Source organism: Staurois parvus, unplaced genomic scaffold (genome assembly GCF_062004578.1).
Source record: "Staurois parvus isolate SC_StPar_1 unplaced genomic scaffold, SC_StPar_1.0 ptg000018l, whole genome shotgun sequence".
NCBI lineage: Eukaryota > Metazoa > Chordata > Amphibia > Anura > Ranidae > Staurois > Staurois parvus.
This window is the reverse complement of record NW_028317814.1, coordinates 21,722,453-21,737,808: the sequence shown is the minus strand read 5'-3', so window position 1 is coordinate 21,737,808 and position 15,356 is coordinate 21,722,453. Positions and strand designations below refer to the sequence as shown.

General features: G+C 44.0%; 1 protein-coding gene across 3 annotated transcripts in view; it reads left to right on the top strand.

Moving 5' to 3' along the window:
- LOC149473178 (uncharacterized) overlaps positions 1-15,356 on the top strand; it is a 74,172-nt gene that overhangs the window by 39,358 nt on the left and 19,458 nt on the right. For all 3 annotated transcript variants that reach the window (XM_089682892.1, XM_089682886.1, XM_089682901.1), the window contains 5 exons: positions 3,098-3,413; positions 8,665-8,875; positions 13,257-13,405; positions 13,512-13,625; positions 14,596-14,778. In XM_089682892.1, coding sequence (XP_089539018.1) covers positions 3,098-3,413; positions 8,665-8,875; positions 13,257-13,405; positions 13,512-13,625; positions 14,596-14,778 — 973 coding nt within the window. The remainder of the gene's footprint in view (positions 1-3,097; positions 3,414-8,664; positions 8,876-13,256; positions 13,406-13,511; positions 13,626-14,595; positions 14,779-15,356) is intronic.

Here is a 15,356-nt window from a genome sequence, read left to right as displayed (position 1 = left end):
ACATTAGTCATCTGCATTGTTTAGTGTGTCTGTTAGATTTCTTTCATTCAGCCCCGTATATAGGTGTATGGCCAGCTTAACACCAACAATGTTTATATCATATATATCCTTATAATGATCTCTATAGTAAGGGGGTGGGGCACTGCTTATGGAAATCAATACAATTATTTGCAGAACATAAAGCAAAATCGCTTAATTGGTGCAAGAAAATATATGCCATTGTTAGCAACTAAAGAAAGTAGAACAGGCTCAGCCTATCTTTATGACTTTTTAAAATAAACAAAGTTTGGTACAAATATATTATACTTTACTACCTATTTTAGTGCCTAACAAATTCAACTCTGACAGTAAGCATTAAAGCAGACCTATAGGCAAAACTTTATTTTTTCATTTTGTATAGAGTAAGGGTAGGTTATGCTGAACATACATGGATCAAAATTCAGGACCAGACGAATTTCAATCAATGTACGGTAACAGTGGTTGTACAGAAGTTGATCTATCAACTGACTTCTGCACAACCACCTTGCTGGGTTTTTCCTGATTGATCAGTGCTCCCGGCTATAGCTGGCAGCACTGATACTCTTTGGGGAAGTTAAAACTAGGTACCTTCTTCCCCCAAAAAAAACATTCAAAAGTGGGAGAGGAGGAGTGAAGGAGGTGTCAAAACAGAAGTTCCCTTTTAGGGTGAAGTCACAGGCTGTGTGAACAGTCACAGATGCTGTAGCTGCAGCTCTTTGCACACACCTCTCATTTTAGCCACATAAATCTACAGATGCTTGCCATTAGAATTCACAGTCTATGCTTATTTCCCCTGTAAATGCACCATAGTTCGGTAAACTGTAGGCAGGTGCAGTCCCAGTTCTCCACTGTAGGTGGCGCTCGGCCGGAGTGGTACTGCAGCTGAAGAGGAAGTCGAGAGAAACTTGGTTTCTCTATGGCTTCCTTGGTCCCATGAGGCAGCGCTCTCGTTGGCTACATAGCATATAGGTGACCCTGGTGGCCATCTTGGGTCAGCAGAGCCTTTTTAAGCTCCCAGGATTTGGTGTGCATTCTTGCGAATAGGTAAGATAGGGACAGTGCACCCGCTGACAGGGATAGTGAACAGTGCTGGGGAAAGGTTCCAAATGAGTAGGGACATGCCATCCCTCTTTGGGATCCTCCCGATTGGGCTCAGATTGGCCAGGCCACATTCCACCCTCCGAGACAGACGCTGTCGGTGCATCTGAACCTGCTCCAATCTACAGGTTTGCACAAAACTGTGAGTGTGCTCAACTGGGTGCTCCCCACTGGGCTGTTTGTATCTTTGGGCCATTTCTTCAATTCAAATTTTGAAAATTGCATTTGGACTTGTGTTTACTGCCACCGCACCATGCTGCACCCACCCACATGTTCGAAATGTTAGACAGACTCAACTACTAGTAGATGGTCTGCTAAAATAAGTAATATTGCATACATAACTATTAGCTAGTCAAATATAGTAACCTAGATTGCAAACACCACGGAAACCTATCTTGTGCTGAGATGCAGAAACATATCAGCAGAGTGTCTACAGGATGAGAATAAAGGGAAAGCTCCTCCAATGAGCCACAGATGGAAAAATAAAATCTGATACGTTTTGGTATAAATAATACAAAATTAAATTTTGGAAACCCTTTTTGCGCTATCCAAATTAAAAAAAAATTGCTTGAACTTATTTTAGTATTGTTAACCCAAAATAGATATTTCAGTGTTTCATTTTTATATGACAAGGCTTTTTACAAGATCCCTGAACTTCCTTAAGCTGGCCATACACTGATCGAAACTCAGTCAGTGTGTGGTCTTCACCATTTGCCGCTGTCAGAATACAATGCCCCAAAGTGGGGGATTTCTCCATCCAAGTTATTTCTACAGATGGAGGAACCTGTTAGTTTTTTTCATTTTGACAGCTGGTTGAATAAAAAAATTGTGTATGGTCATATTTACCCTCAGAGTATCAGTGATGAGTTCTCCCCGCTGTACTCAGAGTGTGTGGAGGGGGCACAATTACTTCAGAGCCCATCACTACATGGGGCCCAACCATGGCTGCTCCATTGTGCCTCCTATTACATATTGAACAAGACAAATCACATTTGTCTTCTTCTACACTTTGTCCCTTTTTTAGTTGAGCATCTAGGAAACAAGATTGAAAAAGGTCACATATAACAAAGATGTATGAAAATAAATTTCACCCCTCCAGCTGTCAAAATGTTTGAACAGCGGTTGCATCTGTTTGGATACACCCGCTGTTCGGCCAGCAATTTTTCTTAAAATGCATACTTGTTCGGGGTCAGAGAAATAAAAGTGGGCTAAGTGGGTCAGCATGAGAAACAGGCTTCTAGCATTTTCATAAGGATATGGCAGCCTTTGTGTTTCTCCAATGTAATGTTTTGTTCTAGAACTCTTTGGCATTAGTAATTCCCAGCTACGCTCCCACCTTTTGAGTTCTAGAGCGAAACCTTCCCCTAAGGACCAGAAAAGGTGGACAGAAGTGAGCCATCAACTGTGGAGATCTCACTGAGAAATATAATAACCAATGGGTGATTCAACTGATTACCACCTACCGGGGGCGGACTGACAACTCATGGGGCCCCCGGGCAATAGGGGATCATGGGGCCTCTGTGTCCTTGCCCACACTCAAAGCACATCTAAAAAAAGCCTATAAAAGGTACCAGGGGCATTTCATGGGGCCCTCTACTGACCCCGGGCCCTCGGGCAGTGCCCAAATGCTCAAATGGTCAGTCCGCCCCTGCCACCTACCAACATTTGGAATGTCAGTTTTGAATGGACTAATCCTTCAAATCTTACTGTACTTGTTCAGAACCTCTATAAATCCCAACTCCACCTTATACCTGAAACCCAACAGTCTTCTGGCAGATCGCATGAAGTTCCTCTTCTCCTCCAATGTTGGCAGATTTTCTTTTGATTGCAGTAGCTGTTTGCTTGTTCCCCATCAGTGACTCAGTATAAAAAGCTAGCCAGCTTGCATTTTCATAAGGATATGGGCACTGGCAGCCTCTGTCATTTTCTCTGTGCAGATCCCCTTTATGACATGCATATAACATAACTATTTTCTTTGCAGGTCACCAAGATCACCCCTCTTACTAAGAATGACTGTGAGGCTCCAAATATATTCCCATTTGGCACCTCCAGACCCAGAACTTCTTCTCAGCCTGCCACCCCTACCTCCCCTATGACTCTGCTGATCAGCGAAGTTGGGGTAATGCGTGGATCTGAGCCGTATAGTTTCATTGAGCTAAAGGGACCTGCTGGAGGTCGCATCCGGGATTACACTCTGGTCATGTACAATAGAGAAGGAAAGGTGTATGAGAAGATTGGTGTTCAAGGAGTGATTAGAGGCAGTGGATTGTACGTGATCAGCACCAATGGCACTGGTGGTACGTGATGTTTGTTTATTCTATTTTTAATTATTGTTTAATTTTTTTTATTTGATTTTGTATGATCCATTGTCTGAAAAAAGTTTTATATGCATATACTGAGAACATGTGAGTGTCTTCCACCCCATTATACATTTGTATCTGTTAAATATTGCATGATCCATAAACATTCAATGCTGCAGAAAACTGACATTTATTTACCATGTTTCCAAACTAGAATGACAACGAGGTTTCAAAAAATTATTTTGACAAACTTGTAGACAACTTTAAAGTGCCCATATCGTCAAATAGAGACCCCCTGATTCTCTGCTCATCCCACTACTTGAATGTCATTAAAAATTCCATTATTGCAGGACTTCAGAGTAGTTAATCATTTGATTAAATGCCTAGGTGTTTTGTCATGTGATCACTGCTGCACAGGAGGATCAGCATTTAAATTCATTGACTTAAACCTTTAGCAGACATCACTTGATCAATGTCTGGTCACATGACTGATGGGTTCGTAGAGTAGAGGTTGCATAGAATAAGATGGGTTCGTAGAGTAAGATGAACTGGCTATTAGGCTAGGTACACACCTTATGCATGTCAGGAATGCACGCAAAACTGTTCACTTTCCCAACATGCACAGAATTGCGTTGCCCTTTAGCAGATGCACAGCAGTGCCATTAAGTGTTAATGGCACCCCCAAGCAGCTGCTAACGTACACGCTTGCGCCAAAAAGCATGGTGCCGCTGCACCATGTGGTTCAGTGCGGCGTGTTTTTGAAAAAGGGTCAGGGACTTTTTTCTGTTTCTTGGGCATAGGGCAGCTCATTGAATTTAAAGGTGTAACCTTCATGTAACACACAGGAGCATGTGGAAAATACAGAGAAGCGCACGGGCTTGGTTGCACCTGTATGGTAACACTGTAAATTGTAGATCCAGAGAATATCCAATTGCCTGAAGGATCAAGAACAAGGGCGGACTGACCATCAGGAAATTCGGCACTGCCCGAGGTACCAGGGTCAGTAGGGGGCCCCATGAGATGCACCTGGTACCTTTTTCATAGGCTTTTTTGAGTTTGGGCAAGGACACAGGGGACCCATGATCCCCTATTGCCCGGGGGCCCCATGAGTTGTCAGTCCGTCCCTGATCAAGAAGGATTTTTTTTTCCCTGCTGGAACAAATTGGACCTCTTTTTGTTCTTTTTGTTTTGTTTTTTTTTTTCATTCTCTTGATCTTCTGTTTTTAGGGCTCTGAGAACGAAGATTTTAAAATTACATTTTGTTCAATCTAAAGAGTTTCCATAAACCAGAATTGAAAAGTTAACCTCTTTATGCCAGTTGTAGCTGGTGCTTTAAAGGGCTCTCATACCCAAGGCTGGTAGGAAGGGCTCCCTGTCTTTCTGTACTTATATTGGCTGCACAGTGCTGGTACCATTGGGATCCCATTATACCCACATCACGATAAGTGACTGTGATCTGCCAGTGACAAATATATGTGGTGGCTGGGTATTCAAGCCCAACTGCCCTGTTGCCTCATATATGCATATAGAGGTCATAACTGAGTTAAAGAACTGCTGCTAATTAATAGGAGAAATCATCGTCCTTTGTATTTAGAGGTCTTATGAATCCTATAGATGGAGGACAGATTTGTAAGAAGTGACACATGGAAGTATGGCACAGAGTGGGGGGATTACCCAGAATTGTAGTATCAGGTATTATGTACACTCTGCAGACTGTGCTATTCTTAGTGCTGTGTTGGGTGACAGCCATCCAGCCGACATCCCATTGGCTTCGACGCAGTGTGCTGCGCTGATGGGCACCATCAGCACTTATACACTCCGCATATCATGTATTGCTTTCTCTTCTGAGGTCTTACATTAAAGGAAAACTGTAACATATTTGTGATGATCACTGCTTCATTGATGTTAAGGTGATTTTGATATTTTGACATGCTTACTATTCCGTATTTTCATGGGCATATCTCATAGAGAAGTTTGAGATTTGCAGTCTAGTGGATGTCAGACAATGCAATGAGCACCTGCATTGGTCTGAGCTGATATACTTGCATCGAGGCAACACACACACACACACACACACACACACACACACACACACACACACACACACACACACACACACACCAGCCCTCCAAATCATTGGATTCGGGTGTTCCAATCACATCCATGGCCACAGGTGTATAAAATCAAGCACCAAGGCATGCAGACTACTTCTACAAACATTTGTGAGAGAATGGGTCGCTCTCAGGAGCTCAGTGAATTCAAGCGTGGTACCGTGATAGGTTGCCACCTGTGCAATAGGTCCATCCGTGAAACATCCTTGCTACTAAATATTCCACGGTCAACTGACTGTTAGTGGTATCATAACAAAGTGGAAGCAACTGGGAACAACAACAACTCAGCCACCAAGTGGTAGGCAATGTAAAATGACAGAGCGGGGTCAGCGCATGCTGAAGCACACAGTGCGCAGAAGATGTTAATTGTCTGCAGAGTCGATAGCTAAAGACCTCCAAACTTCATGTGGCCTTCAGATTAGCACAACAATGCGTAGAGAGCTTCATGGAATGGTTTTCCATGGCCGAGCAGCTGTATCCAGGCCTTACATCACCAAGTACAATGCAAAGCATCGGATGCGGTGGGGTAAAGCACGCTGCCACTGGACTCTAGAGCAGTGGAGACGTGTTCTCTGGAGTGACAAATCACGCTTCTCTGTCTGGCAATCTGATAGATGTGTCTGGGTTTGGCACTTGCCAGGAGAATGGTATTTGCCTGACTGCATTGTGCCAAGTGTAACTTAGAGTATTTTTGCACTAATAATGATGTAGATACATTTTTTTATTACAAATAGGGTTTGCACATGTATGAGATAGTTTGGTGAGGAGTGCTGTTCTAATTAATCACCTTTTATAACTTACATTTTTTTACATTTAAAACAATGTTTTCTTTTCTTTTTTTTTCATCATAAAGGGGACAAAAAGGCCCCTCTAGCCGCCGGTGTACACTGAACCACTCCTGGGCCCACAGATGAGCCCAGGAGACATAGCGGGTGGGGGGAGGGTCGCACTGGACGAGGCAGAGGCTGGCATCGTAGTGGGCTGTGTGAAAGCAGTCGGGCGGCTGCGTAGCCACCCGAATGCTTTCACCTGACAGGTGAGCCCTGCTGCTTGCCTGCAGCAGGGCTAAAGGTTGAAAAAAACTACCTGCCCAACGTCCGGAACTACATCTCCTGGGTGTCTGGTGATACAAATTCAACATCCCTGATAAAGATATGCATGAGTGAGTTTGGGGTGGAGGACCTTGTCTGGCCTGCACAGAGTTCTGACCTCAACCCGATAGAACACCTTTGGGATTAATTAGCACAGAGACTGCGAGCCAGGCCTTCTCATCCGACATCAGTGCCTGACCTCACAAATGTGCTTTTGGAAGAATAGTCAAACATTCCCATAGACACCCTCCTAAACCTTGTGGACAGCCTTCCCATAAGAGCTGAAGCTGTTATAGCTGCAAAGGGTGAGCTAACTCAATAATGAGCCCCACAGACTAAGACTGGGATGCCATTAAAGTTCATGTGTGTGTAAAGGCAGGCGTCCCAATACTTTTGACAATATAGTGTTTATACACTGCTCAAAAAAATTAAAGGAACACTTTTTAATCAGAGTATAGCATCAAGTCAATTAAACTCCTGGAATATTGATCTGGTCAGTTAAGTAGCAGAGGGGGTTGTTAATCAGTTTCAGCTGCTTTGGTGTTAATGAAATTAACAGGTACGCTAGATGGGCAACAATGAGACAACCCCCAAAACAGGAATGGTTTTACAGGTGGAGACCAATGACATTTTTTTCCCTACTTATCTTTTCTGACTGTTTTTCACTAGTTTTGCATTTGGCTAGGGTCAGGGTCACTATTGGTAGCATGAGGTGATACCTGGACCCTACAGAGGTTGCACAGGCAGCCCAACTCCTCCAGGATAGCACATCAATACGTGCCATTGCCAGAAGGTTTGTTGTGTCTCCCAGCACAGTCTCATGAGCATGGAGGAGATTCCAGGAGACAGGTAGTTACACTAGGAGAGCTGGACAGAGCCGTAGAAGGTCCTTAACCCATCAGCAGGACCGGTATCTGCTCCTTTGTGCAAGGAGGAACAGTCTGAGCACTGCGAGAGCCCTACAGAATGACATCCAGCAGGCCACTGGTGTGAATGTCTCTGATCAAACAATCAGAAACAGACTTCATGAAGGTGGCCTGAGGGCCCAAAGTCCTCTAGTGGGCCCTGTGCTCACTGCCCGGCACCATAGAGCTCGATTGTCATTTGCCATTGAACACCAGAATTGTCAGGTCCACCACTGGTGCCCTGTGCTTTTCACAGATGAGAGCAAATTCACCCTGAGCACATGTGACAGACATGAAAGGGTCTGGAGAAGCCATGGAGAATGTTATGCAGCCTGTAACATCCTTCAGCATGACTGTTTTGGTGGTGGGTCAGTGATGGTCTGGGGAGGCATATCCTTAGAGGGAAGCACAGACCTCTACAGGCTACACAATGGCACCCTGACTGCCATTAGGTATCGGGATGAAATCCTTGGATCTATTGTCAGACTTTACGATGGTGCAGTAGGTCCTGAGTTTCTCCTGGTGCGCAACAATGCCTGTGGCGAGAGTATGCAGTTCCTGGAGGATGAAGAAATTGATACCATTGAACAGCCCCCAAGCTCACCTGACCTAAATCCAATCAAACACCTCTGGGATATCATTTTTCTGGTCCATCCGACGCCGCCAGGTTGCACCTCAGACTGTCCAGGAGCTCAGTGATGCCCTGGTCCAGATCTGGGTGGAAATACCTCAGGACACAATCCGTGGGCTCCTTAGCAGCATGCCCCAACGTTGTCGGGCATGCATACAAGCACATGGGGACCATACAAACTACTGAGTACCGTTTTGAGTTGCTGCAATGAAATTTCAGGGTGTCTTTGAATTCAGTCCTCTGTAGGTTGATCATTTTCATTTCCATCAAATGATGGGGCATCCTTACATTCCTAACACATTGCCCAGTTCATATCAGTATAGATATCCAGCATGAGATTTTTCCTCATTGAAATCTGATGTGTTTTCAAAGTGTTCCTTTAATTATTTTGAGCATTATGTGTATATTTATGAAATCATCAGTTTGAAAACAAACTTTAAAACATTTATATTATATATAATACAATTGATTTTGATCCCTTCTATATTTTCTCTTGCTGTCTATCTGTAGATCAGCAGCTCCCTGTTTTCTCCAGGCCGTACACCCTCAGTCCTGAGGCCTTGGCTCTCTATAAAGGAAACCCAGATTCATTTTCCATAGGATCCATCTTGAACCAAAAAGATCTTGTGGATGCGTTTGTTTATACGTGGGAAAGTAGCACACCTTCTGATGTTCTGAGAAGCCTGAATACACTGTCCACCATAGTGTATGGAGAACATCGGTGAGTAACACAAAACACACCTTAATTTTATTTTTGTCTGGTTTTAGATACACCAGACAAGGGAGATTTTCCTCCTCTATTTGTCCTTGTGATCATTGTCACCAATACAGAAAGTGATGAAAAATTCCAAATTTTACAATTATGACCATAATAAGAGGTAAGGGGATGTCTTCCAATGGGAACACCCACTCTGAAAACAATTTGTTTAAAAGGGGTGTTCTCCATCTTTATAGGGATTTCTTCTGACGTCCTATTGCATCTAGTACTGGAAATAAAGAGAAATCTCCCTAACTGGACACAGACCTCAAAAAATAAATCAACATGGCATTTAATCCTTACTTACTCTACCCTAAAAAGAAAAACGTTTTGGCTATACAGTACAGGCACTTATATCAGAATTTGCTTGTGCTGTTGTGCATGTTTATTAAAGCAGTAGTAAACCACATTAACAAAACACAAACTGGTGCCCCCGCAGGCTCATGTCATAATGTGCTAGTATGCCCTGCATACTAGCACATTATGACAGACTAACCTAAAAAATGGATCCTTCCAGCGGCGTGCTTTTACTGCTGACAGGGACTCTATCTTTACCTAGTTTTCCTTCCGGGTTAGCGGGCTCCAGCCATTTAAATGGCCGAGCTGCAATTACATCACTCCCATGCATGCACGTGGCAGTAATGACCATGGCACAGCTCTCTCAGTAGACGGCATGCTGTCCATTGAGAGCGCAGTGTATGGACATACTAACAGGAATGGTACCAGCGGATTGGCAAAGGGCCAACGTGGTAACAATACCTAAACAAGGTCAGATATATTCCTAGAAACTATAGGCCAGTCAGTTTAACATCGATAGTATTTAAACTATTGGAGGGGATGATATGGGACTATAACCAAGATTTTGCTGATGAAAACGGTATCATTAGTAGTAATCAGCATGGCTTTATGAAAGGACGTTCTTGCTAAACCAATCTGTTAACATTCTGAGGATGTGAGCTGTCATCTAGATAAGGGAATGCCTGAGGATGTCATGCACCTGGAATTTGCAAAAGCATTCGATACAGTCCCCTATGAACGCTGAATTTACAAACTGAGGTCTGTAGGCATGAACCATTAGGTTTGTACATAGATAGAAAATTGGTTACAGGGGCGTATCCAAAGGGTGTTGATAAATAGCGTATACCTAGACTGGTCTAGAATGGTAAGTGGGGCACTCCAGGGCTCTGCCCTAGGACCCCTTCTGTTTAATTTAATCATAAATGATATAGAGATTTGCAAAAATAGCTCAATCTCAGAGTTTGCTGACGATACAAAGCTAAATAGGGCAATAACTTCACAGCACAATAATAGAAACTTTTTACAAGAATACCTAAAAAAAATTAAGGCGTGGGCAACTACTTGGAAAATGAGGTTTAATGCTGAAAAAAGTAATGCACTTGGGGGCTAAACATATGAATGCTAGTTACTCACTAGAGAGAGAACTTCTGGGGGAATCCAGGATGGAAAAAGATCTGGGGGTCCTAGTGGATGACAGACTCGGCAACGGCATGCAATGCCAAGCTGCAGCAAGCAAAGCTGGCAGAATATTAGCATGCATATAAAAGGGGATTTACTCAAGAGGCAAAACTATAATCTTGCCACTTTACAAAACTCTGATTCGGCCACATCTGGAGTATGCTGTCCAGTTCTGGTCACCAATCCTCAGTAAGGATGTGCTGGAATTGGAGAGAGTCCAGAGAAGGGCAGCAAAATTAATAAGGGGGCTGGAGGACCTCCGTTATGAGGAATGACTACAAACACTAAACTTATTCTCCCTGGAGAAAAGACTCATAAGAGGAGATATGAAAGTGCTGAGCAAACTGTTTGGCTCTATATAAATCCTGTATAATATTAATAATAAGCGCAATATACTTAAACTGCGTAGGGGGTTATTCACTGTCAGGGTGGTAAGGATATGGAATTCAATTCCACAGTTAGTGGTGTCAGAGGGAAGTATTTATAGTTTAAAGAAAAACTCTTAGATGGGCATCTTAGTGAACACAATATACAGGGATATAGGATCTTTTACATGAGCACACACACACACACCCACCCACCCACCCACTCAGGTTGAACTGGATGGACTGGTGTCTTTATTCAATGTTACCAACCAGGCCCAGACTGGGACAAAACATTAGGCCCAGGCATTTTAGACTGAGCAGACCACATCCCTTGCAGCAGCCGGCAGTGCTGTGGGGGAGGGGGGAAAATGAGGGAGAGCACAGGGGGACCAGGAATGAGTACAGTGACCCAGGGGCAGTAGAAAGAAGATGGATTGGAGCAGAGGCATAACTAGAACCTTGAGGGCCCTGGTGCAAGAAAATTATGAAGGACTCCCCTGACCTCTGGTCCCAGGGCCCTTCCCTCCAGGGTCCTTCCCACTGATCCCAGGATCCTTTACTCCCATTGTGGGGCCCTTCATTAAGGTCCTGATGTGGGATCCTTTTACATATTCTGCAGCAAGTGTGACCTTTGCGTTCCAGTATTTCCGCCAACGGGTGCTAGCAATATTTTTGGGAGTTCTGTAGCACCCCCCTGGCGCAGCCCTTAGTGACAGGGAGGCTGCATGGGCCCCCTGAAGCTCCACAAGTGAAGCATTATACAATGAGGGGGGACAGAGAGCAGTATACATTGTGCGGGGGGGAGCAATATACAGTGGGGGTTGGAAGCAGTGAGCAGTATACGGGGGGGAGCAGTATACGGGAAAGGGGAGCAGTGGGCAGTATACAGCAGGGGGAGGCAGTAAACAGTATATGGGGGGAGCAGTGAGCAATATATGGGGGGGGAGCAGTATACAGTGGGGAGGGAGCAGTGAGCAGTATAGGAGGGGGACAATGGGCAGTATACAGTGGAGAGGGGAATGAGCAGTTTACAGAGGGGGTGGCAGTATACAGTTGGGAAGGGGAGCAGTGAGAAGTTTACGGGGGGGGGGGAGCAGAGAACAGCATGAAGTGCACTAACCACAATAGGAAGCTGCTGCATTGCAGATGGAGGGGCTTGCTGCAGGACTTACTCACCATATGGATGAAGGTTAAACTCCCGGATTGACATCTATGCTCCTACTCCCGGTCCCAGACCATTTCCAGCAAGAGCAGCCACCCATACATGTGAATGAAGATGGCCACCCCTCCACCCCATCCACCATCTCGGTCGGCCAGTGGAGAGGCTGCCAAGCTGGGAGAAACGCCATCGGGTTTGCAAGCCACAGGAGGTTTCATGCCGGACACATCAGCCAGGCTGCACTGCCCCCTGGGGAGAAACCAGAGGCAGTCTGTTGCTCCCTACGGGTTCCATGGTTGCAAAGATAGAGGAGCCGCACAGGCCCCCTGCAGCATGGCCAGTGCCACCTGGGCGGCACATAGGGGGGCCGATCCATCTAATTCTATAATGCCGCCGCTGAATGCCTGCAGGAGGGAGCGGAGGAAGCAATCATTCAGCGGTGGCATTAGAGAAATAGGCAAATGGCCAGTATGCCCTATGGCTAGTCCGAGCCTGTTACCAACTATGTACCTATGTCAGGGCTTGACAAATTTGCATTGAATCTAGGAGCCAGCTAAAAAAGTTAGGAGCCATGTTTTTTTAGTGTAGAGTGGATTTTCATCGCCCAGGTCTACATGCAATGCGATTTGCCACACAACAATCATTGCAAAAACTGCAGTACATTTTAGCACCGTTGAAAACAATGGCACCTGAACCTTCGTTTTGTTATTACAGCGATTCTGCTGCGATCCCAAAATGCCCAGGTGTGAATGGAGCCATCCTGGTTCACAGATATGTGATTCTGGATTTGTTTTGAAACATTACAAAAAGGGTTCTGTGTGAGTTTGTAGCGGTGCGTTCCAGACTCACAAGTGATTAGAGTGGCATGCGGAGATAAGTGTTCACATAGGTTTGACAGGAGTTTTTCCATTGAAGTCAGTGAGAGGCGTTTTCGAAGTGAAGTCTATGGGAGGCATTTTCCCATTGAAGCCTATGGGGCATGATTTCCAATTGAAGTCAATGGGCGGGATTGTGTGAACCCAGGTGCCAGGGTGAAATTTCTAGTCATCATGGCGGCTTGGCACCTGGGATTTGTCAAGCCTAAACTATGTAAATATCTTCTAAATGGTGCACATTTAGGAGATATTCACTTTACCTACAGGTAATCCTTATTATGTTGTATCTTTGAACCCTTCCTATAATACAAGTTTGCTAATTGTAACCGGATTTGGTGTGTTCTCTGCCTCCGCACCACGGTGCACCCATACCTAAACGTCAACCTAAATGATTTTTAGGTGGCTACAGTGATTGTCTCGTTTCAGTTATATTATGTCATTACTTCAAGGCCTCTCTTGTGCTATTTTAGGCTAGTGTCTCTAAGCCGCTGTAGTCTCTCCGATGGATCCTCTACTGCACTACTGCCAGTCCAACAACCCAGTCCTGGCTCAGAAAACATGTGTCCCTCCACAGTCACCTCAATAAAACTTGACCTTTGTATGAAGGATTCCAACCTAGGTAATTTAAAAGCCACTTTGTTTTCCTACATTGGAACTTGCAATTAGTTTTTAAACATTGCTGTAGATACCTGCCAGAATAAAAACATCTGTTATCTTGATACTAGATTGCTCCGAATGGATGACAATGGAGCCTTTTACAATGGACAGAATTAAAATCCTACTGAGCCATTCCATTGAAAACCACTGTTCGTGTACTGTACCTCCTTCATATATACAAGGTTAGTACCCTCCTATTCTTGCCTTACATAAATCAGATCTCTTGTATCCAGGGTCATCTCATGGGTACGATGATCAAAGACCTTATCTTTGGACCCAAAGCTCAAAAAGCAGGATTAACATTTACTGTATATGTCAGTTGTGGTTTTGCAGATGTCTGAAGCTCATGCAGATAGTTGTGCCACCATCTGTACAACCTAGATTCATGGTTGCTAGTAAGTGTTGCTGCAACCCACAATGCACACTCATGGGCTTCCACTATCCGTAAAAACTTGTGACCTAATTAGATGTAGGTTTTCTAACTTTGTAGACTTTTTGTGGCAGCTGGAGGAGAGACTTAATAAGAGGCAGCCTCTGTTGAAATAGTAATTTCTGGTTGTCTAGGACCTCTCTGCATTACCACTACTATCATTGTACACCTCTCTACTCAACATGGGGGGGAACTAGGCCAGTATGACCTATGGCATGTCTCTATAAATTACCAAGCAAAAAAGGGAACATTTTTTTTTTACAGTTTATGCAAAATATATCTGAAACCAAAACTTTTTAAAATAAGATATGGTTAAAACCCCTATACATTTTTCTGTCATCTGTGTTCCCTTCACTTTCTGTCCCATATGCACAATAGGAATAGAGATAGATATCCCCACAGTGCTGAAAATGCCCTCTAAGACAGTTGTTACTAGAACATGGATCTTCACTTAGATTTAACCTTTTCCCTAAAATTAAGTCCTGGTGGGAGAGTAAATTTCCCTAACATAGACACAGACAGAAATAAAAAATATGACTGGGATTCTAACCCTTCGGCACTCTATTCAGAATTACAAAACATAATAGAACTGATTAATAAAAAATACAGCTTTTGTCTTATTGGCTACTGCAAGTAAAACCGCATCCTCCAATTTTCAGAAAACAGCTCATTTTATGTGACTACTTGCTTTTGAATCCAATCTTTCATTTTTTTCCCCTTAGAACTGAATATCATGTGTATGCAGGACAAGCTGTCCCTCTCCGGAGACATCTTGAGTACTCACAGTGACCAACTCCTTATACAGAGATGGAACAACGACCTTGTCAATCATTCTGAGGGCTTCACCTTCCCGGACAAATCCCTTGGATCTTTTACAGGATGCCTAATGGTGGAAAAGAGACAAGGTAACAAAAGTACAGAGCTTCCCAGAGGTAGTTTTTGAGGTAGTGAGTACCCAGTACTGTCCATTTAGAGATATTAAGCAGTAAGACCATGGCTTAGATTTAATGCAAAACCTTCATGTTTCAATGGAGTTTGCCTTTAAGAAGCAAACCTAAATTTTCTCTTTCCCACTCTTGCACCTCAGCACAGCCATGGCTCTGGATCACATGGGAGTTTTCAGAGATACACTATATTGCCAAACGTATTGGGAAACTCCTTCATATCATTGGATTCAGGTGTTCCAATCACCTCCATGGCCACAGGTGTATAAAACTAAGCACCTAGGCATGCAGACTGCTTCTACAAACATTTGTGAAAGAATGGATCGCTCTCAGGAGCTCAGTGAATTCAAGCGTGGTACCGTGATAGGTTGCCACGTGTGCAATAAGTCCATTCATGAAATTTCCTTGCTACTAAATATTCCTTGGTCAACTAATAGTGGTACTATGCCAAAGAGGAAGAAATTGGGAACAACAGCAACTCAGCCACAAAGTGGTAGGCTATGTAAAATGACAGAGCGGAGTCAACGCACGCTGAAATG